The 26545-nt window shown below is 29.0% G+C and overlaps 1 protein-coding gene across 2 annotated transcripts in view; it reads left to right on the top strand.

Annotated features, from left to right (window-relative positions):
• Positions 1-26545, top strand: part of LOC111026605 (cyclic nucleotide-gated cation channel alpha-3) — a 112305-nt gene that overhangs the window by 46251 nt on the left and 39509 nt on the right. For both annotated transcript variants that reach the window (XM_022304707.1, XM_022304708.1), the window contains one exon: positions 2502-3305. In XM_022304707.1, the coding sequence (XP_022160399.1) occupies positions 3104-3305 (202 nt within the window). In that variant the 5' untranslated portion in view covers positions 2502-3103. The remainder of the gene's footprint in view (positions 1-2501; positions 3306-26545) is intronic.

The following is a 26545-nucleotide window of genomic DNA, read 5'->3' as shown; positions in this document are numbered from 1 at the left end:
TTTTGGAACTCTACAGGACAAACAATCTAAGTAAAAGGTCGTAAGTTGTAGTAGTTCCAGGCTTGATACCTAAACCTAGCCATAAAACAGGGATATTCTTGATTTTATTCGTCAAGGGGATGTACCTGGTCTTAAATGATTCAGTTCATAGATATTCCATTTTTAAACTCCGTTACTATACACAAGTTATTGGAGAACTACGATCCACAGGTTTTTAAATTCAGCTAAGAGAGTTTTGAACAAATTGTTCTGCATTTACGTTATGACGTTCGAATTCAAACCAATTGGACATAACATTTTGAGTGGATAATTTAATTTAAAACCAAGGCAAATACAGATTGGAAAATTGTTCACAAATCCATTTATCATAAAAGGTTTTCGTGGCGTCTCTAGTATTACAAAATGTATTTTACTAGAAGAGAATATTATTCACTTCAGAGTGAAAATTGAATATTTTTGACAAATCTTATACATTAAATTAATATTACAGGTTCAGCGTAAATGATATAAAACATTTTATTTTGTACATACTTACATATTTTTAAAAAAAAATAAAATGAGTAAATTTTGCTCATGTTGCAGAGAGTTGCACTGTGAGTGTAATATTTTGTAATATTTTGTATTTTGACCACAAGTTAGATTAGTTTTTAAATATAAACAGATTATTTAGAAAAATTACCTTATTATATTCTTATAACAGTCTTAAAATTATTTTATTTATTTTTAAAAAAGTCACGTTTTTAAGAATACATAATACAGGTATATTAAGAATATTAACTGAAAAATGAACATTTTCAGTGGGGCCCATTATCTTCTTTCAGAATAAATTACAATTAAAATTAAATAAATATTATATTTAAAAAAAAAAAGATTTGATTCAATTTCAGAAACAATAATTATTAAATAGATAATACATTTACAAGGTCCAATCTCTAAGCAGTAATTAATTCATATTTTGAATACGTTGCTAAATTGTATTAAATATTAATTGTATTTATTTTATGTAAAAGAACGTGTAATCGAATAATGTCATAATTGACTGCAGTCATATTTTGTCACAAAGTATATCTGCATCTGTTTAACAATTGTTTAAATAATAATCATAGAAAAAAATAATAAAATAATAATAAATAACTGCGTAATACTAATAATGAGAAATTAAATACTTTGATTTAAAATGTACATATTTTTTTTATTATAGTATTTGTTGGTTTTGGACTTTGGTGTATATTTAAGTAACTATTATAATCATTAAAACAATAAAGTATTTTATCATAGGCCTAATAATAATTTATAGACATTCTATTTTATTCTGGTATAAAATTGTGTAATCTATTCCGTAATCAGCCATTTAACGGCTCAACGGCTATCGATATATTTCGAACGTATAATAATATCTATAATAAGATAACGCTCAGGACCGGTGCTATTGTCTTCACCATTGTTTAATTTCCCAGACGACACAGTAAGAATACAAATTGATCAGTGTTATCCAACTGACATCATACCGAATGGTTGACATTAAGAGGGTCACGGAGCCTTTCTCACAAGTAATCGAAGTAAAAATCTATTCGCTATTTTTGGTAGTTGGTACTTATCTAATACCTATTAATAACATTGCACTGTAGTCTGTAATACAATAGAATACATCACTACTATTATAGTATCGTATAATATGCAAAAACGTTACTGTAAAGAAAAAGTTTATCATATTTTCGCATGGAGATTAGTTTAATTAAAACCACCGCCGAACATTTGATAAAAAAATTGTCACCACGTCGAAAGTTGTTAATAGTTATTTGTTTTAATTTCACATTGTTTTTAGTCCGTCGGCTGTAATCATAAATATAACTCATCCGGTTATTGTATTTTCATAAAAGCATTACAACTTTATCCATTAACGCGTTATTAGCTTGGTTGGTATCCACCGAAATACCTGTCGTTTGACGTCAATGCTCTATGGCCATTTAATGATCGAAGTTTCGTGCATTCAGTCAATACATTTAATAACGATTATTATTACCTATATAATATCAAATAGGTCTAAAAACCGTGACGACGTGTCACTTAAGCCAGCCGCCTGTGGTGAGATGTGGTTTTTATCGGGTTGGTCGTTATAATCACGTTATCATTCACTAACCATGATCTCTCTAGAATGTCTAAAGTTGGGCTGAATTTTTGTACACGACACGACAAACGGCCAGCCTTTCGCATGATGATATTATTAAACCTGCGGTTAAGACGTTATCACCATAGGATAAATGAATCTGCAGAATAACACCGAATCATACAAGAAGCATCATAGGGAAATCTTATAAACGAATTCGCCATTTTTTTTGGAGGAATGACCATTGGGCATAAATATAACAATGTTATCTTCCTCCAAAAAATGGCTGCCAATTAATGCTACCATTTATTAAAGTTCCAGAGTTTGTTACCACTCAGTTCAAGCTCAGTGTACACAATATACGTAAATTAACGACTTATCCATTGATTTGCAGGTTAGGACCACAGCAAACGGTACTGCCAGCACCTGAGTCACAGTCGGCTGACGTGCGTTGACGTGTCCGCCGCACTGAAGGCGTTTGCAACCACCGGAAGTTGAGAGTCCCGGTGTCCGGTGCAGAGGAAGAGCCTGCGGACGACCCGAGAAACGGAACGGGAGCGGGAGCGGACGAGCGGGCGCGGGCGGCGTCGGTGACAATATACGACGGCGGTGACGACGCGCTCACGCCGGCCCGTCCGCGCCCAACGGTCGTGATCGCGACTTTGCCCCGTGATCTGTGCCACGACGAGATGATCGCGCCCGGCTGCGGCGGTGGTACAAACAATGGTTGGCGGTGGTGATACCGCCGTGCCGGGGCGCCGGTCATCATGCGTTCCGAGCGGTCGGAGCGGCCATCGCCACTGTTGCAGCAGCTACCGCGGTCCTGCCACAGAATCCGCACCGGGATACCGCTACCGTGGTCGTCGTCGTCGTCGTTGTTGTTGTTGTTTCTAAGGGGTGGTCGTCATCTTGGCAGCCACCACCACCGCCACCAGCACCAGCGCCGAGCCCGGCTGACCTTCGCCGTCGACGCCGCAGCCGCTTGGTGTTACCACCATGCGGCTGGTGCAGAGCATCGCGGGCCGACGCGAGTCCGCGGACGCGCAACCCGCCACGTCCACTAGCAGCACGCGCCTGCTGCACCACGGCCAGTCGGCCGACCTCGAGCAGATCAGCATCGTGTCTTCGAACGCCACTCCGTCGCAAGTCACGTACGGCACTGGTTTGGTCACGGCCAATGGACCCAGGATAGTACCAGGTAAACCATTTCGAATTATGTAATTTTGATTAGCATAGGATCTCGTATCTTCTAAACTTGACGTTAAAGGTTTTGAATACAGTTATATTTGAATTAGCGTGAGTTATTACCGGCAGACTGAATATTTCTATTAATTTCTGATGTTACCTTAATGATAAATAAAATTATATTTTTGTTATTATACAACAATTATAAATTCCTTTAAATCATGTAACAAACATAGATCAAATAATATGTGCAATACTCAGGCTGTTCTCATGAAATGCATATTGAAGTATTTTGTTGGTTTTAAAAATTATTATCTAAATGATGTGTTATTTTATCGTGGTCCAGTTGTGTTATCTTGTTCTTGCAAGTTATTTTAGAGGACGAAACGGGGAAATATGTATAGCATAAGCTTAAGATTGAATATTTAAAAAATCAATACAACAATAACAGACGTATACGATGTTAAAGCCCGTAACTAAAATATTAATATCCTTCAGTGCTTCAATAATTTCTAGTCAACATTAATATGCCAACGATTAAATTAACTCAAAATATTTTGTATTCGCACTTTAAAACTTATACTACTATAACTTTAAAAGATGACATAGCTTTCATAAACTACATAAACTTTGCGATTGGAAATTGCAATTAATACTTTAAGCCTTTTTATAAAATAACCATATTCAAGTAGCTCACACAGCTTCTTTGTTTTATAATACAAGAATTTAACATCCACAATATTCACTACAGCCAAAGAAAGGAAAATAATTCATCCAAACTTTTTACTTCACAATATGTATAATGTATTAATGAATTTTTGAATAATATTTCTTCTTAATTTAATTATTAACGTATAAAGTATCTTAATTACCGTAATAACTAATTACACCTCAACTTAATTTAGATGTATTTCCATTCAAATGTTCACTACATCTGTTCAATTAAAATAATATAAAAATTAAAAATAACCAATCATAAGAATAACTGAAATGTGAACCGTTTATTTTAAATTTTCTAAGCTTGAAAATAATAAAAGTATAAAAATAATACAAAAAAATTGCTAGAAAATTTAAAGCAATTATAAAATGTTAAAAAAAGGTCACAAAGAAAAAATGATTTAATCAATAAATTTAATTTTTGAACAAATGTTTTTAACAAGGAAGAAATTAAATTCTTATTAAAACCTTTTTAAGCTTTTATTTATTTGTTTTTTTTACGCATTTATTTAATATTAAAATTATATAAGATCAGTTAGATGAACTCAATTAATGATTATAATTCAAAATATTATATTATGAATATGATTCATTATTCTTATCAATGTATTACAACATAAATATGGTATTAAAATAAGTATATTTATATTATACAGTATAGGTACACATAACAATATTATTATTGGTAGGGTAATATAAAATATTTACTTTAAATAATATGCAGGCATCCGTTTTATATAATAGATACAATTAATGCGTTAAAATAGAAATATATACATATACTTATATTATACTTGGTATTATGAACTATAATTTATATTTCATTATATTTCATTATTATTTATATTAAGCCGTTTACCAATTATATGGAAAATATTTATAAATAGTATTTACTATACATATAAACATATGACATTATATTACATAAATTTTTGTAATGTAAACTCTTCATCAGGTAAATAGGTATATGTACGCCTTATATGATTATATTATAATAGCGGTACATCTAAAATACTAAGGAATATCTGTTGTATTATTAATTATTAATATCATCATGTTAAAATTGCCAAAAATTACCGATTCTGTAAATTTCTGTAGATGTAGATAGCCTACAAAGACTAGGAAAGTCTTATTATAATTAAATAATAAAAAAAAGGCATATAGGTTTAATCAGATTATAAAATGATTTTTTTGGTTAAGAAAAATTTCTCCACTTTACTACCATTGTATTTTATTGTACTTAATTGATAATATTATACACAGTAATATAACAACTGAAAATGCCACCACTATCGTCCTTGTCGTTGTTCTCAATTTTTTATAACATTATTGTTTTCGGAATGTAAAATGAAATTGCAAAGCTCAATGCTATTTTATAACATCATAAGAAGATCTTAAGCAACATACAATTCTTTAATTCTTACTTTACATTATATTATAGGAGAGCTGTTTTTTCTCTTATCGAACTCGACTCCTTAAAACCGCTACTCCGAATACTGTGTATATTCATATCATACATTTCTTTGTTTACCTAATTATATTAACCTCCGTTGGTTAATTAACTTAGTTAAATATTTTGAACAATAAAATACGTTTTGAATCAATGTAAAAAAAGGATTTACTCTGACTGACAATATAAATATATTTATTTATTTTATTATTGTGTTCTTTAATTTATTTTATAATATATCAGATAATACAAAAATATTATGACCAAAAGTCAAAATTAAATTATTAATTTTCAAAGATAAGCTATTGTTCGTCTTATACTACGTCATTTAAACGTATTTTCTTAAAATCAATGGCTCATAAGATAATGAAAATACGAGAATAATTATTAAATGTTTGTAGAACGCTTATGAAATCTCCTAAATTAGATTTTAACAAACCCATACAATGCACATGCATTTTTTAATTAAGTGTCTTTTTACTGTTGCCAAATTTTCATTAGCTATTATAAAAATAAACTGTGAATTCATGTTTAAATAATTTCTATGAAAAAAAAATATATAATTATTTTCATAGTTAAATAACATAATTATCTGCAATTATAAACACGTTTATTTTTTTAAGATTTTGTACATATCAAAAACTATCCGATTTAACTTTCCAAATAAATTCAGTGCTTCAGGTAGGTGCTCTTCAAAAATGCAATACTGAATTTAATTCAAAAACGTAAGTTAATATTTAGTAGAAAAAATGTTACAGTCATTAGAATGTAAAATTGTATATTCAAAGGGTGGTTCGTGTGTGCTCACTGCCATTTTTTCAATAATCTATTTATCCGATTCTGGTTATTGGAAGTTTTTAGTATGTATTCCTACTTAGTAAATTATAAATACCATATTTTCAATGATTTAGATTTCCATATCATTTAAGAAATTACATGTAATCTTGTCAGGCTGTAACGATATAAACTTCTTTTTTTTTTTTAAATAATCAAACGTGGAAAATGGGAAAGTGTACTTTTTAGAAATGAAATTCTCCGTCGGCGTAAATCTGGTATTAATTACGACACTTTGGTACCTATGATTTTATCAAATAAAAACATTTACCTAGTCATGTTTCACATAATATTGTGGTTAAATAAAGTTTACCTACATTGCTTGTTTTTGTATCAAATAGATTGAATAATGAAAAAAAAACCATTGGGCTCTTGTAGGCTTTTAAAATGGATTGAAAATTGTTTTTTTTACTTATTTGCCGTTGATATTTTAAGCCGATTGCCGGACGTACATAGAGCAGATTTAGTAAAACCATATACTCGTATTGTATTATAGAGTCTTTGTCTCGCAGTGACTGATATAGAGTATAAACTATATTGAAATAATCGGCTATTTGTATAGTTCCTAAAGAAATGAAATAACAATATAGCTACACAGCTAAATATAACTCCAGAATTCTTTTATTGTTGTTTATCGTATTTTCGAGTTTAATTTGAGAATTTTATCCAAGCTTACTATGTAACAACGAAAAAATGTCATCAGATACTGTTCATCTTCGATCTCTTTAGCAAAACAATACATTTTTTGGGGTTAAAACACTCTTTTAGTACCCATATTTATAATTCAACATCATATTAAAAAAAAATCAATAAAGTTGCTTTACGTTTTTACTGTGTTATGCTTCATCGCTGCAATAACTGTATAACTTTGAGTACCACTATGATACGGTGAGCAATGTACCGATTATTACAGATAAATACTAAGCGGGTGAATCGGTACCAGAAGATTTCGATGTTAGAGTACATTTAAAGTGTATCTGCCTGTTGAAATAATATTTTGTTAATATTAACTGATAACCTGGACACCTAGTTACCACATGTGGAATAAACGATGAAACGAGACACAATTATATTATTATAAATGTTGTTAAGTAATCAAAAATAGTTATAACCTTATAGGTAGTAAGTACATATAATATGCTGGGACTCCGTGATAATATAATATAATGAATTTAAGATGATACACGCGCTCTGGAGATACTAGATAATATTTGTATAATTTATACACATTATAACAATAACATATAAATAAACCACATTAGCTTAGTAAATAAATATCAGTAGCATGCATAAATTTCATAGAATTATTTTAACAAAATATTTTACTATTCAAGAATCAAACATGTTTACTTTATTTTCAAATTAATATTGGCAAATTGCTAAAGCGGCAACACAATCCCTATTTTGAGCAAAAATATTTTACTGGCCATAAGTAGTTATGGGTTATGTAACTTTGGTAGAGATTTTTGAGAGATTTGAAATATTCAACCAGAATAAATGCTAAAATGCGTATAGTTTAGCATAACAGATTAATTTCGATTCATTTGAATGAAAACACGAAAAATTGTTAACTTAAATTATCTTTTATTTTATTTTTTAATCCTATTTGTGCATTTTATGATTGAAACACGGAAAATACATATTATAATAAAAGTATAGTAACAATTCACCTGTAGAGGTGAGTCATTAATAATATTGAAAACATTTTAAATCCATTTAAATGTTCAGTGAGAGAGTTCGATAGTATTATAATAGTATAGCCATTTAGGTAATTTTTAAGGTTGGTTTCTTTTTTGAATAAATAATAAATAATACATAATCACAACTATCCTTACTTATTTTGAAATAGTACCAAATAAAACTACAGTGCAAAACCACACAAAAGTGGAATTCTAGTAACGTATTCCGATTTAATACATAATATAATAATTAATAAATAATATATAACTGTATCATTATTGGACCGAAATATCAGGGGAGACAAACCTCTCCAGTATCAATATAATTACTAACAAATAACTGTATCTTTCAAGTCTATGTACCTATGTAATAATACAACTACAACATAAAACAGCACCTAAGTGATCGAAGTGAGATGAGTGCCAGACAATTCGATATATAATAAACCGTATACACATCTATACATAATATTATATCATGACATATTTTGTTAACCTTACACAAAAGATACGTTGAGTTACTAGAAACCGCTCAAGACGACCTACTTTAGAGTACAACAAACTGTTTTCCACTGTATTTATCTTCATAACTGTTTGCAGTAACATTGTAACAATAAAAAATATCCAAGGTGGTTGAATAGTTGTTTTTAAGCCGGTAAATGCGGTTTTTTTTTAAAGGTTCCTTCTCAATACGCACAAAAGCATGAAATTATTATGAACCATGCTTTTCGTTATTTCTGTTTAACAAACAACAACATTACATTATTATACTTCTACTTTTGAATAATGAATCCATTAGCTACAGCGTAAAATATTGATCTGTAGAATTTGTGTTACAAAATGTTTAATGTAGTCATGTAAGTGTATAGGTATATTATAGAGTTATTCAAACATGAATTTAGGTAGTTAGGTATGTAAAAACAAAAATGTTATTGTATTTAAGTCGTATTTTTGTTAATTACATTGTATTGTTAGTAAATAAAATTAGAAAATTATTAAATATAGTCAATAATTAATATAACTGTGAATTCACCATTTATACCATACCTGTATTACATATTTTTCGATGGTTCATATTATATAATAATAAAATGTGTGTTTCAAACATATTTACAAAAACAATTTATTGAATACTGATATTTTGGCAAATTTCTACCTAGGTATATAAGATGCAAGCTATTATATTACATAAAATATGCAGAAATAGTGATTGAGAAAAAAAGATAAGTATGTGGTTTTAAATAAAATATAATAATTTAGGCCCGATCGATTTTATTAAAAAATAATTATATTTGTAGTAACGGTATTGGCCAATTCAGATTATATTTAATCACCAAGTTTAATAAAATGTCACTAATTAGTTTTAAGTCTCGATATTCAAGTATTTAAAATTGTATTTCATACTTGTCAAAAACAATTTACGATGTCAATATGTTTAAGTCATAAAATAAGTTTGAAATGTTATAGTTAGGGTTAAGATGTTTATGAATTCTACGCATTTGTCTTTTAGTTTTGCACATTTAAGACTAAATTATAAATACATCTAGTATGACTTAAAATCAGTTACCTATCTATATTTTATTTTATTTGTATATTATTTCATTTTTAGCTATAAATATTTTTTTGTTTTTAACGACCTTCTTTATATTGACATATTGTACTTCATTCATATTGTAAATTATTTAAATTGAAGTACTGAGGTCATTTTTCTAACATTTTAGATTTCAGGTAACACAAAAACAAATTACAAATTTTTGTATAGCTTTTATATTTATTAACTTCCTAACCCTAATTCTAACATTTTCGGGATACCTGTCAGATGAATCTGATCCCTCTCTCCCAATGCGTATTATTTATAATTTAAACATAGAAATGAAGAGTTCTTGATTACTAGATAAAAAAACCTCGAGTTTCAGTCATTTACGAAGCAGTAACGTATCTACTCGAGAAAGACACAGTTTCAAAAATTAGGTATTATAAAAACACAGTATTTTTCCAGTACTTTTAAATTAATTTATGGAAATTTTGGCGTATACCATATTATTTTATTAAGTTAAATCTGTCCATATTTTAAATTTGAATTTGTTTAACTTTTAATTTTATATGACAATAAGACAAAAAGTCAGTGAATTATCTGGTTAAATGGTAGTGACAAAAGTCCATGTAATATAGATAAGTCTTAAATCACAGCTCTGCCTTGGAGAAACTTGTTATTTTTTCTTTGTCCCTGTGCTTGTGATTTATGATGTCTTGGATTATATTTAAATTATAATTATTTAAAAGTTAATAATATGATGTAACAATAGCCCAATATATGGATATATATTATGACTATTGCCTATTTGAAAAATAGTGCAAGTAATTTCACTAGATAGATTGCCTTAAAAACAAATTAGCCTAATCATATTATTATGTTTACTTAAAATTTCGAAAAACTGTTCTTAAATGTAGTGAGTACAAACTATTGAACAAAAGTAATTTCAATTTAGTTTAGGTAATTATATTAAACAAAAAATCGTTAAATAATCAACTTTCATCTGACTGGCCCAGAAGAATAAAATTATAAGCGCTAAATAACATGACAAAAAATGATTGTCCAAACTGAGCAAATATGTACTTTTTTATTTTACCAAAGCTTGTAATTTTCATAAAAGAACAAAATAAGCTCAACGAAATGAGATGATGTATATATAATTTAAAACGTCAAGTTTTCTCGGTACAATAATTTAAATGCATATAATTTGTATAGTGCTACAAATAAAAATAATATTATATGTATTACAATTGTATATACATTTTAAAAGTTATTTTATTTAAATTGTTTGGCATTTACTACAAAAATAAAATACAATGCACTTCGAAAATTATTCGATCGATGTAATATAAAAACATGATATTCGAATAATAATGCAATTTAGAATTGACGTAGGTAATCGTATTATATTCAGTTTTGTTTTTATAAAATTTCATTTTAATGTTTAACTATTAATAACAATATACTTTTTCAATCGAGTAAATGGTTCGGATCACACGATACATTATATCTACGTGTTTCTACTGTATGTACGTAATTTTTTGAACTAGCTCATTATTTTTCGATTAGTCTAATAGTTTACGTATATTCGTGACACCCTAGAATATTGTGTCCGTATATTGTTGTAAAAGTCGAGGAACCGTAAAATAACACTAATATATTACGTAAAATAGGTAAGTAATTAATTAGTAATTAAAGTTCATCTATTTTAGAAAATACATATTGTACAATAAGTATATGTTTATTTTTTAAATTAAAAATGATAACAACAGTTTGTGCTATATATAGGACAATAAGCAAACCAGACACACCACTTAATAATTGTTACAGCTAAGATAATATCTAGACAATAGATATGAAAATCTATTCATTTATAAAAACCTTTTCATTGTGTTACAATTTTAAGTGTAACTTGAGAATATCATGATAACGTATTCAATAAAATCGATAGATTTGTATATTTCACAAAGAGAGGGAAAGATGAATTTAAAACTATAGGATGAGCTTGAAGTTTATTAATATGAGATATTTTGAGTTCATGATTTTTAATCAATTTAATGACGTTTTTGGTTTTAAATAACTTCGAAGTGAAATATTAAAAACATACTTAGTGAGTACAAGTGTATAAGGATAAAAATATTGACTGAAAGACTTGGATATTTCATATTTGCAAAGCTTAGCTGTAACCTAAATTTTGACTACATAAGTACAAAAGGGTCTTAGAAATTACTTGAATATACTATTTTATTTCTTTAGAGAATTCTTTTTAGAATATTGTTTTTATAAATTTACTATTTTACTAAATTTTTTGTTTGGCTTTTATAATATGCGAACCTCAAGTTAGTCTTTTATCGAAAATCATTCATAGCTATTTAACTTTATAAGCTAGGTACCGGGATTGGGTGAATTCTAGAAATAAAATGTTTTTTTTTTTTGTAGTGTGAACGTTACTGCGAATGGTCTGTCCGCATTTATTTTTATTCGCCATTTGGAACGTATCTTTTAAGAAAAATAAACTCAACATTGATACGTATTGTATGTGAAGTCAGAATATTAAGTATATGTTGTAACTTTCACAAAACTAATGACAAATATAAATCATATTTTACCCTTGTTGTTTGGAATTATACGTACCTAAATAGCCAGTCGACTTCATCTAAATTATATTTATTAAATGAATTCATGAATCTACTAGAGCAAATTTATAATCCAAGTAGTCGTACAAATTTTTTTTTCCCCATTCATTAGATCACATTTTATAACTTTGGTGTGCAATTTATAATTCACCAAATTATTTTAAATTTTGAAGTTTCACGTATAGAAATTGTTAGTTTTGTCGTGAACAAATTAATAATATATTGTTCCCTGCCTTTTCTTACTTTTAATTATGTTAACTAAAAATAAATAAAACAATAAAGGTGGCTTCATTGTTTTCAGTGTAATAACTATAACAAAAGCGACCAATCAGAAAGCTACTTTTATTTCATTACGTAATTATATAGGTTTGCGCATAGCGCATACGTCGGTTGATCTATCCAACTCAATAATGGTATGTCTTTACAACCATCATTGGAGCTATACAATTCATTTAATACTTGGCCGTAAATCGTGTCGTTCAGAAATTGTCTTCAAGTCATTCGCGTTTGAACGATAGTCAATAGTCCACGATTTCTGAAGCATTCACACAACATTTGTGGAATTCCTTATAGTCGGTATTCACAATGGAATACACCAACGTCTTAGTTATGTGGGGGTAAAGCCAATATTAATATACTTATTAACAAATAACAATTGGATTATATATTGTGCATACGATTTATATTATCGCCTAAAAACATTAATTTTGTCCACAAAAATTACATTATCATCGTTATATATTGATACCTATCTATTATTATATGGGTATTTAACACCGATGATTTATTATAAATAATTATTATATGAATTACAACAATATAGGTGTAAATTTATTTAATTTACAAAAATTATTAGCATATTATTTTAAACCAATAATCCCATAATTTAGTTTATAATAAATCAAAATAAATTGAAAACAATATTCTAGAACCTGAACTACTTTTTTCTATTGCCATATATTATATTATTTTAAAAGTATTAACTAGGTATTAATATTATTAAGTTATTCGTAAATTAACAATTATAGTACAAGGAAGATATAATTATATATCTTATATATAATATGTAATGCCTAGCCTAACCTAACTAAGTCTTAACCCAGTGAAGATGTTTTACTCAAAATTATTTCGTATAATCAATATTATTAAAATAAGTTATAAGATTAGAATAAAAAAAATTTATTATCACTGTATTGTACTTACATTGAAGCTTTTCGTGATTGTGTAGTATTTCATAATTATTGAGATATTAAATTCATACCTAGGGGCTAGGGTAATAATGCAATTAATCGTAATTAATAGGCCGTACCTTAGGTATATTAACCAATACATGTTGATAAACTTAATTTATCTATCACGTTAATAAATTATTACGTTACATTGGTAAGCTTGAAAACATTAATCTAAAGCCTTAAATCTCATTTTCTCGTGTATTATTGATAGTTTTATATAACCTGGTAAAATGTTATAATATTACAAGTACTTAATGTTTTAATTGACTAAAAATAATATAAGAAAATATTTTTGTTATCTTATCCGTAAATCCAGACAATGCATTCAAATTCGTTCAACTGCATCCACATATTTGGCAAAAATTATCCATTTAGGGACTCCACTATATTTTCATTACACAAGTAGGACCAGGGTTGGCGACGGTAATTTTGTGTTCTATTTTGGCAACCATCCAGTTAATAATAATCAATAGTTCTTTGAACAAAAAACTAAAGTTTCAAATAGAAGGTATCTTATAATCAAGTAAATTGTCAAAACTATTATAAAAATTAAAATGTTATATCATTTTTATATTTTAATACATCAAATTAACTGATCTTTGGGCTAAAATAGATTAAATCGAATGATATCTATTTGTATTATAACATTTAAAATACTACCATAATATTATAACTCCGATAAACGTTCAAAAACTATATAGGTACGCTTATGTATATATAATATGTTTTTTTTCGTACATAAATATAAATTGACTAGTACCTATCTACGATGTTTTTATATGAACTGTAAATTCATATTATCTTTAATTAGGTAGTCATTTTTACTTGTGTTAATGATTGAACAAAAATATTTTACTTAATATATAGTTTTACACTCTAAGTATTTGTTTTCATAAACTTAACGTCAATCAGAAATAAAAACTGAAAATAGTAATTAATTATTTGTTGTTTTATCGTGATTCGATATATATAAAAAAAAAACAATAATTGTCAATATGGTCAATATCACGTATTTATTGTACGAATATAATACTTATAGTAAAATGCCCAGCGTTCTAGACAAAATAAAGTCAAGTGAAAGAGTACGTACATTTAAATTAAACGCTTTATTGTTATTTATAACGATTTTTATTTTACTCGTTTTTTGTTAAATAAAAGAGTATATTAGTTTATTTTAGTGAGAGGTATTTTTTAAGTTTACACGGTAAATTTAATGCTTATAGGTACCTTTCGTTACTCCAAATCAGATGTGGAGTGGCTCCAAAATACTTACAGGGCAAAGCGATATTTACAAGCCACTTTTCAATGACCTTCACCAATTATTACTAACATCGACGTAATTTTGTTTGGAAAATGTTTTTAAATGTTTTTGTCCAATCAACTTATAGGGGCACCGATAATCGTGTCATAACATATCTTATCACATTATTATTTTCGGTTTCACTGTGCACTAGTATAATTAGTAATTACTATACCAATTTATTATTTTAGGCTGTACCTAACATTTTTTTTTTTTAGTATAATTTGTTCTTAACACCTATATTTTCTAACTTCTTATCTAAAAGTAATTAATTGCATTTGATTTTAGCTTTGAAAAATCTACCAATTTAACGGTGTGTAACGAACCCTTGAATAATATTAAAATAATAATATCTACATGATATTTTTTAAGAACATCAGGAATGGTGTGTTATATGACGGCGAGACTGTGGAATCCGCTGACACAGGGATTTTTATTGTAACACGGAGCGTCGTCATCCAACACACTATAAGGAGCCCAGTTAGTCTTTATATTAAGTTTGAACCGATACAGTGTCATTAGTCATAATAATAATAAAATATAATTTTTTATTAAATTATTTTGCGTGCGTTATTTTAATTGTTGTGTTAAATCATAACATGTGTTTAATGTTTCAAACGAATAACAAATACCATTTTAGCATATTTTGTGAACTTTCAATCAATATATATTAAAACTTGTCTTATACTTAGCTTCTTAAGAAACCGTTTGTTACACAAACGTTTAACAAATACTAATTACTAAAATAATTACAATAACAATTTACTTAAAAGATTACTTTTAGCACCCAGCTCATAATTATTATATCATTATAGGTATCTAGTTCCATCAAAATTGATTTTGCTATAGACATTAACATAATTTCTTAGTTATTGAGTTTTTCAATAAATTTTCAGATATTTAAGTGTAGAAAACATTGCACTATTATTTCTTGATCATACTAATTTAGATTCAAAACATATTGAAGCCAAAAATTTAATTCACCACAAAAGGACACTTTTTATATGAGCAATCCAAGCCACCGAGCAATATCTGGGTTGCCCGGTTGTCCACACCGTCCCTGCTCCAAACAATAAGCTCTTGAAACGGTGACACTGTGTACTTATTTAATATATCATCAAATTGCAAGCTAATATATTTGTATAATGCATTTATTCAAATTTTGTTTTTTTGAAATTTAAGGGTTAAAACAATATTTTCAAATTCCCGAGATTTTTGTACATACAAGTGTCTTGTGATGGATACTCACTATAATTTACTTCAACTGTAAACTATTTAATAAATATTTTTTTAAGCTGATAATGTAACATAGTAAAAATTTGAACTAATAGTAGTTTTTTTTGTTACTTAACGTGGTGTACCTACTAAAGGTAATAGTTACAGTATTTTAATGTACCTATATTTAAAAATTCTAAAATGCATTACTAATTTGAAAAATAAGGGAGGAGGGAGGGGGGCAAGGATTGATTACTCAGTTTATAATCTTAAATACCTATTGAATAAAGTCATGTAAAGTATGTAAATGTATATGCAAGGATATTTTTTGAAGTATGTGATGTACTTTTATAGTCAATTTTAAATCATTTTTAAGCCTATATCATTTTTTGCAATTATGTTGCTTGACTTTAAATTCAGTTTCAGAATATTTTTCGGAGTTGTTTGATGTACAAAATTTCTATTTTAAATGAGCTGTTAATTATAATTATAAGTATTTAAAGTTTAAATGAGCTGAGTGGAGTGGCATTGGGTATCCCACTAAATGTGGGTCTACTTTCCACTCAACAAAAGGTATTTACAATAGGTACACGTACACCTGGTGCTTATTACCTAATAAACTACACTTCCAAAATTCGATGTTTATATCTACTCCAAAAATATTCATCTTTGGAATATGAAACTAAAATGTATGCTGTCATTCAAACAAACAAAAACGTATACAATTATATGGATACAATTTTTTATAATACCATTTTTTTAATGGTCTCAAAATATGTAAAAATAATAATTCTAAGTAATGTAAATAATTTTAAAAATCTTGAACAACTCAAGTTAAAAATCCAGCATGTGTATGATAAATAATTTTAAACCATTTTAATAAACCACGATGTTTAGAACATATTACTACATAATTCAATTGGTATCGTACGAACTACCCACCGAGATATTTTACACGTGAGTTATGTACTAATGTGTCACTCGTTTATAAACTAACTCACATAATAGCTAGCATTAAAGCTAGCTCACCTTCCTAGCCTAAATCTTTTAAGTGAGGAAAGGTCACAAACACAGTCTTATTTATTGGTTTGTCGGTCACCACAAAAAAGCTGAAAATTTCATTTTTACCAATATTATAGTTTTAAATATCGTTGCCCATACAATTTAGTGTATATCACGAGCACTCAAACTCATCGCACATCCACGTGAATGACATATCGTTATTCACAGAGCTCTTGTGAAACCGTCAGTGGCAGAAACGCTTCTCGATTGATCGACAATGGTTGGGACTTTGGAGTACTTATCAGTCGACGGTTTATTGTGTTGGTGTCACCTTCAAACCCCTCAAACCGGGTGGTACATTAGAGTCTAATGATTAGACGATGACAGAACTTGCTCAACATAAATAGCAACACGACTGTTGGTCGTTTTACTCCTGTAGGCCGACGACCGTTGATCATCGCTTTATACAGTAACCAGTTCTACGCAAATACAACATGTCAAGACACAAACCTGTATGGCACCATATAGGCCTTCGTTAAAAATATCTGTGAATTTTGGGCTCTGCGAAGAAAGTTTTTAAGACCTAAGTTGGGCGTTTAAATGCACGATGAATGTATTTTTTTATTATCGAAAATCAGCCCTGGCTGATGATCCGATTGCTATAAGCAGGGGACATAGTGTTATCCGGTTTCTGATCACAGCTGTGCAGTGGATGTACCTATCTAAATTCTCCCTTTAAGTAGTGTATGATTGACAAGTGAACAAGACACATTTGCTGTTGTTTTTTGTTTTTAGTTGTATTAATGAACAAATTTCACGCCCAAGGTCTCTGTTTTGTGACCTTTGTTCTCATTTTTAAACAATTTTAGAAAATATTTTGGTCCCCTTGCTTTTGTTTAGTACACTTCTCCGTGGTTATATTAATTGCTCAAGACGATACTCGACGTTTCTACTGAAAAAGAAGAAAAAGTTGTATTCTAGAAGTTAAGAATAGGTACATGTATATGACGATGTTCACCGTAATTGTTTTTTTACTCCCATTTTTAATTGTAAATGTTTTTTTTTTAATTGAAAAAGAACTTTTCTGGGAAATTGTACGCATAAATTGTATCTTGTTGTAAGCTATGAATGGCGTATCAGATAGGCGCGTCAACGGTGGAAGGGTGTGTGAAATTAAATAACTGTATCAAAACTACTAGTCATCTGTAAAATGGGTTTGCAATGGGGTTAAGTTATATCAAAGATTAAAATCGTCCGAAAAACACTAGAGACATTTACGACAGCCACGGTGGATGGTAGAGAAGTCGTAGAGAAAAAGAGTTACTCGAAAATCGTTTCCCGAAGACTTTATTTTATCCGTCACCGATGTATCACCACGACTACATTGCTGCAGTTATATATACATCTGCAGTACGTTATATACAATTTAATATGATAAAATAAATTCAGAGGCGCCATATTAATGTATGACATGGCTGCCAAACTATTACAACATATCGCGGGCCACAGAAATTCTGGGACATCATTTCAATGTTTGCATGGGATACAAAATAAATCCACTAAAATCCAACCATAAATAGCCTTCCTCGTGAACTTCTTTTTCTATTCAATTAGAACATTAGTTGTCGACCCTCCACTTGTTTGCAAGTATGTAGACAAATTGAAAATGCCCACAAAAAACTATTCAAATATATTACAAATTGAAAATAACCTATTCCAATGCTCAATACATTATGCAATATTTACTATTTATTTTATTGCATGAACTACTTTAAATTTGGCTTCATTAGTGCCTGCTATTTATCACACATACAACGCAGATGTCGTAGTTTTCATTTATTTTTTTATTTCATTTAAAAGTGTTATTTCATTTAATACTATTACGACCTACACAACATTTTAATCAATGCGATTTAGAATAGACACGTCATACGTTATTATTTTCTCGTTGTCGTATTTTAGTTTTGGTCGTACAGTCTGCATGGCCACAAAACACGTCATTATCATTATTATTATTATTGTTATTATTATTATTGTTATTATTATTATTATTATTATATAATTATAACACGTCTTTGATCTGGTTATGTAGGCGAGAGAGGCGTGTTCCTTGGCGACAAGACTCGTAAAACACAACAGATTATAATTATTACACAAGACGTGTGCAGTTAGTCCGGCAATAGTTTATTGGAAGACGGGGGGAAAAAAATTTATTTTGGGGAGAAAAGAACGTCTGGTGCTGTTATTACGTGGTGAATACAGTGCGTGTGTGTGTGTGTGTGTGAGAGAGAGAGAGTGTGTGTGTGTGTGTGTGTGTGTGTGCGTGCGTGTGTGTCAGTGTGTTTGTGTGACACTATAGTATAGACTGAGTGGTGAGGTGTGTATGTGTATGTGTAAGCCGAAAGATAGGGCACGTTAACCCCGGCGGCGTGGGCGCGTATTGATCCGCGGGGTATTCGACCCGCTGCCTCCACCGCCTCCAACGCCATCGTGGCAAAGGTCGACAAACAGGCTCACGATAGCGTCGTCGACAACGTCGACGGCCGTACGTAAATAGTCTCGTGGTCTGACCTACCGAGGACGTATTATTATAGTATTACTGTAGTGGGTCCTTATGTAGTCCGCAAAGAAGCTGCAGGCGGGTGGGGACGTCTTGTGTGTCCTTAATATTTTTAAAACGAAAATCGTGCACACACGCACGTGGACCGATCCGCAAAGTCGGGTGTTGGTCGCGCGGTGATATCCGTAATGGGAAGGACGAGAAGTTCCGCGCGAAGACAACACGAAGCGATTGTGACAGTTCTTCTGCAGGCTGCAATTCGGTAAACGTACGTACTCATTTATCGTTTTTAGGCAGGTACTCGGGGCCGATATTAATCTGACTATTATGTAGAACCGTAAACGTTAGGTCGTCTTCGCGTGCAGTGAAATCTGGCAACGATGTGTGATACTATTATAATTATTATACCATCACGGGCGACCGAAACTTTAGCGCATAGTTCGACTATCCTACTATCCTGGATGGCGTCTCGTCATCTGTAATAATATAATACAGTGTTTGTGTGTGTGTCTATTTTATCTGCAAACCATTGGGATCTACGGAGTCTTGTATACGTTTGTCTTTTTTTCGTATATTTTTGTATTTATACACCTGCCGACACACGGCGAAGTGAATTTGTTGTTAGTCATTCGCGACACCGTTGTCGATACATTAGATACTATACATGATCATTATAAAGTATAACACATAATAGACACACGTATCCAAAAGCTCTTTAGATTAAAATCCTATCCCCCCCCCCCCCCCCGAGATATTATATGAATAATATATTAAGTGTATGCGTTGTATAAATTATTATTTGTTTCCGCCTTTCCGGAATAAACGTTTCCGGGAAATGACGAGTGACTCAATAGTGCTACAATACACCAACTCGGCTTTTCATCATTTTTTTTTTCATCCCCTATCGCTTTTCAAAATACCCATCCGTCGACAATGTACAATGTGTAGCTACGTTTTTAATATTGCATGATCAATAAAACTTATCGATAGGTACTTCAAAATCGAAACTCGTTTACGAGGATTCTTGGTATTCATGTTATTGCAGTTAAATTTAAAAAGGAAAGATTATTTTATTCTCAACTCACATTTTGTATTGAATACTGTACTTTAAATGCGCGTCTTATATACAATTTGTTTATGAACCTTGTAAATGCCACTTTACAAACGCATAGCTATATCAAACATGTTTATATAACCATTAGTATAGGTACCTACCTACTACACACACTTACTATAAGCACGTATTATCTACCACACTATAGAAATGTTAGGTACTACAAAATTGTTTTATTTCAAATCTGTTTGAAACATTAATATTAAAAAATATTACAATAATAGAACATTGCATAATTGTCTAGCTTCGTGCAATATAGTATACCCAGAAACGGTATTGCAAAACTGCAAAACACTTGAGTAAAAGTATTCAAATACTCAAATACGTATTTTAAATACTTTCAAAAAAAGTACTTGAACAAAATAATTTAAATACTTTCTCAAAGTATATACATTTAAAATTAAATATGTATACTATAACAATGTTATATATAATGTTAACTATGCCACATTTTGATTCTGTCTCGGACATAATATGGTAGCTATATGCGAGGACATGATGTATGTACATTATACAATGTACGTCACGTTGTCATATAATAATAAATATGCGCAATGACTGTGAGGACTATGTGCAATAATATACGAGGACATAAAAAAAATTCAGCACATTTGTTAATATTTTATTGAAAATGATTTATTTACAATTATAATTGTTAAAAAAATAAAATGACACATGACATATTTATTTTGTAGACTTTTGTGTGTGATAATAATTACGATATTTAAAACACGTTTGACTCTGAAATAGAATATTATTTCATAATGAGGACAAAAATGTACGTAAAAACCAACCCGATCATTACGGAGTTTTAAAGGAAAGAATGTATTTTAATATTTACCTTAAGTATTGTCCGAAAAGAAGACCTATTGAATATTTCAACGAGCAGTGTTGGTGTATTCCGATTATTATCATCGGCATCGTCTTTGTCTCATACATAAAACGTTTCATAATCAGTGTAACGTCGTAAATATAAATATTTACAGTGCCTTTGCTGTTGTTTTTGTGTGGCTACTGGCTATTTTATACAACGGAACATCGTCAAATTAAAAAAAAAACTGTATGATACGTTTCTTGTCGGTAAAGAATTTATTTATTCTAGACCGAAACCAATTAAATAATATTATAAATTTAATTCACAATTACAGTATAAAATACTTTTACTATATTTTATTAATTTAACTGGGGAAATAAAATTTAACTAGAGCGTAATGCGAGTTTAATTTGTGGAATCACAATATTTCTGAATACGCAAAAAATAACAGCTTCCTACTTTGTAAAAAAAATGTAGCGTATGCATATGGCCAGTTTGTACAACTGCACTGAAACATGCTCTGGAAAATAATACACAATAGCTACGTAATTAATTAACAATATTATATTAAATTATGTGTCTTATTATGTACTTATTATTACTTGTTTTGGATTTTTGAAGAAACTCGTAACGACCGAAACCTAAGTCTATAGTATCTATTACGGGCATGAAATTCTAGAATTTATTACAATAATAATCTTATGGATTTCTATCATAAGTTAGACTATACAAAACTGCAAATATACACACAATTCAGCCAATAGTTGAATGAAATATAATAATATTATGTATATCGTTAAATGCAGCTGTAGGTAAACTATAGTTAATAAGTTTTTACCAAATAGATCACAAAGTAGTAGTCAAAAATCATCGTAAATTAACAAATGATTGTTAAATTGATTTTTTTTTTTGGTTCAACTCTCATTTATTGAAACAACATGCGTGTTATGAAATCAGAATAGCTCAATATTTTAATAGATATGCTATCCTTAATTCTCGATTGACTAGCATAAATGTTATCACTTTAAACTGTAAAGATCAATCAAGGCATCATTTTTGAAATAAATTCCTTTATAATGCTTAATGCTTAATTTTAAATTTTTATATTTTAATAATATTTTGGCCGCGTAAAACGTTTATACCAGATATATGTTATTTGTTCAGTTTAATTAAAATACAATCTGGTCTATTCCTGAGCGAAAATAATGATTCGAAATTTGCGAGATGTATTAATTATGTTCTATAACTGATATAATTATGCACCTAATTGCTTTTAAACTAATTCATGTATTTTGGAATAATATTACAATAATTTCCAATATACATTAATCATATTATTACCTATTAATGAACGAATTAAATTTCACTTTATTTTTTAAGAGTTTGGTCACAATAAAAGTTAAAACGTGACATCGTGACATCGAGTTATAATAAAGCAATGGATTTGTCTATTCTGCAGTTATGGGAAAGACAATACTAAATCAGTAGATGTCCAATAAAACTCATTACTATAATGATATAAAAATATTCTTCTATGAGAACAATTTTCGAGTATACGAGTAAAAACCTTTCAAAAAATTGTGGACGATTTTAAGCTACCTAGTAGATAAGGGTTGCAGTAATTGTATTAGAACATATAATTATTGTAAAATAATATGGCGGTGTATAGTATTATAATCTCAAGGTACAAACAATTGTAATTAAAATATTTAACTTCATACGACTTAACAATCTCTTCTCCTGAACAGTATACAAAATTCATCAAACATAATTTTTCCATGCTCGACTTCTAATGCTAAGCATGTATGGTATTGTATACCTCTGCTTGTCCTAACATATTGTTCATCGCCAAACAAACCAGTAAATGGCTTTTTTTTAATACATTTACATATGAATGTAACAACATAATACGTATAATTGTATTTTCCGAGAAAAATTCATACTTTTACATACATTGAATTTGTAAAATTAATTAAATGTTGAGAGTTTTAAATTAGTATATTTATTCCTCGAATTATACTCGTATGTCGAGAAATGGTTTACCGGAGGCAAAATAATATTTTCTATTTTGAATTGTTTGAATATACATCATTGGCTAAAGCCGTATTATTTGAATATTGAATACTATAGGCCATAGAGGAACAAAACTAATAAATAATAATGTCAGTATTTTTTTAACCATTTTTTCTGTTACTTCTTTTTTCTTTTGTTTACTTGATAGGTAAAGTAAAAAAATATTTTCTGGGGTCCTTAGATGATAATAATTGGATTTTATTTCAGATAAAATATTCATTTTTTTTTTAGTTTTTCAGTCTGATAGACATTTTGTATAAATTGATCATTGATTATTTTTATTTTGATGACTCAAAAGCGTCTTCGGAATCTAATTTTCTTACATTATCAAACTTTCGATTAATATGTTGAATGGCTAGTAATAATAATAATGGTGAACATGGATAGAGGTAAATTGATTAAAACTGTGCCACAATAACTAAATCTATTGTGTGTATTGTGCGATTCTCATTCTGGTCACAAAATATCTCAATTGTAGTAGTCTGGAAAACAATTATTCGTACCATTTAACTGGGTTTTCAGAATTTTATTTTTCTATTCATTGTATTAATTTACTGTTACAGTATTCCGCAACATAAACTTTAATACACATAAATTATAAAATTTGCAACTATCATTATAGTTGATCATATTATTCTGAGATATATATCCAACAGATTTATTAAAACTACATGCCTATAGCATAGCTGGTTTTGAGACTTCGTATAAGTCTAAGTACTTAAAAAAACAGTGGTGAAAGTTTTCCGTCAATAAAATAAAATTATTATAAAATTATAATAATTGATATTATGTTTAAATAACAATTTTATATTTTTATCCGTTACAGCATGGTACTAATTTTTACCAATAAATATATTATATAGATTATAGGCACATCGGTATTTAGGTTGATTTCAAATGATTTCCCGCGCATTAATTAGCAAACTAATTTAATATTTCGTTACGGTGACAATAATTATATTATTAAATGTCAGCTAACCGTGTGTAGATGCGTCCTGGTACGACTGCTGAATTATATCAACCGACGGCAAATTTAGGGATTTAAAATGAGACTACAATGGAGAGACAGTTTTAGTTATAATATTATAGTTCATTTTTCACAATGAGTCCATTATCCAGTCATAAATTGTAGTTGTAATATTATTATTTATTACTAACGCCATTTGTACGTTTAATGAATCGTCATAATATAAATAAATAACTGAATAAAACAGTCATCATCATCAGACAGAAAAGAACTCTTATTTTTTTATTTATTTTTTTTTTTAGTGTATATTATTAAAAAAAAACATTAACATAATATTTATGAAGGTTATAGATATTACTATAGTTTTCTTGAGTATTATGAAATGGAGTCCCTGAAAAAGAAGCGTTAACCTATTTCAAATGTGAGTCAGTTGATTTTTCGTTGTTCCTTACATATAGCCTTATTACTCTTATGTAGTTATAGTGATTTTCGAGTTATGAACGCCAATTCGTTTATTTCTAGTAAATTTAACTTTATTGATGTTTAATTTTTTTTTTTTTTTTTACTTTGCTCTTTACCAAAGTTATTGAAGTGGACGATCTAATATGAAAAAAAAAAAACAAATACAATATTATAGGCATATTTTTTAATAATTTATAATATTATTATTATTATTATTTATAAGTCATAAACTCATAAATAATATTTTTACATTATTGACATATTATGAACACAATGACATGACAATTATTTTATTTATGAGTGTACGAGCTGCATAGTTATAATATATTGGTTGAAAATTTGGTGCATACAAAAATCATACCTACCCAGTTCATAAAATTTTATTTGACCTTTTTTAACGAAACTGTTGCAATATGCATAGAAGTGAACCGCTTTCATAAGAATTAATAACAAAACCCAAAATAAATAGACATATTTTTAATAGTGTATTATTGTGGTAGGTTATTTGTCAGTTTTTAAGCTGTGACCCGAATAATGAGAAACGTAAAAATATAATATTGTTGCAAATAAGAGTATAAAGTATAATATGAGTATATTATTAGTGCACAATAATTAAAACACTGTAGTATGCACGGAAAAATAAATTACAGATTCAACAAAAAAAAATTGTTTATCATAAGGTGTGTATGCATAGTTGGAACGCCCCAGAGTGATGAGCTGTTTACGTGGAGAACATGCTTTATGCAACATTTCGGGTCACTCGCTGCTGTATATTACAGTGATTCGGATAAGACAAAAGGGCGTTTTTTATTACTCTTTTGATTTATTATATTTAATTAGATCTGAGTAAAATCGTTTGATTGATACATCACGCATATGATACAAAAATAAATAAAAGTTAAATTGGCTTTTTAAAAGTTAGGTGACCTTATCAATAAAAAGTAGGCGATGACCGACAGAAAAAAACATACCTCATTGTAAAATCGATATCATACATTCATCGATCAGAAATCAAAAATATATGTATTATACAGAATTAATTATGATATTAATTTTATAACAAGGCAAGAAATATATATATATATATATAACTATGTATTTTTTAGTACCTAAGTCAGTAGATGAGATTATAAGCTAATCGTATGTTCAACTAAAAACTAATATTTGATTACTTAAATTATGCTTTCAACTATACATAAACTGTAATATTGATCATTTTTGCTTTCTAAGATTATTTTATTGACAGTAAAATATCGGGATACTAATATTATTATTGAGATTTTATAAAATGACATCATCTGCCGTATTGGAAGTAAAATTTTTATTTCTAAATCCTGATTATGTTCAAAATGTGTTATAAATAACAAACTTTAGGGGGACGCACCTAACCTGTACAAAGTTCATGGTATCAGACTAACAATTAAAATAAAAACACATCCTAACTGGATATCAACGGTTTCAGGGCATCAGATATTCAGAACTGACTAACATTGACATCATTTGTGAAAATCAAGACTCATCTCTCGTACCGTACCCTAACCAAAACAATTCAATGACAATCAGTTTTTAAAATCAAATGATTTAGGTCTACAACAAAATTTTAAAATGAAATGTTTATATAAAATGACTATTTCCCTACTGTACTATAATTGTATTTATAAAGT

The sequence above is a fragment of the Myzus persicae genome, unplaced genomic scaffold (assembly GCF_001856785.1).
Source record: "Myzus persicae strain clone G006 unplaced genomic scaffold, MPER_G0061.0, whole genome shotgun sequence".
NCBI classification, from domain to species: domain Eukaryota; kingdom Metazoa; phylum Arthropoda; class Insecta; order Hemiptera; family Aphididae; genus Myzus; species Myzus persicae.
This window is presented reverse-complemented; position numbering and strand designations above follow the sequence as displayed.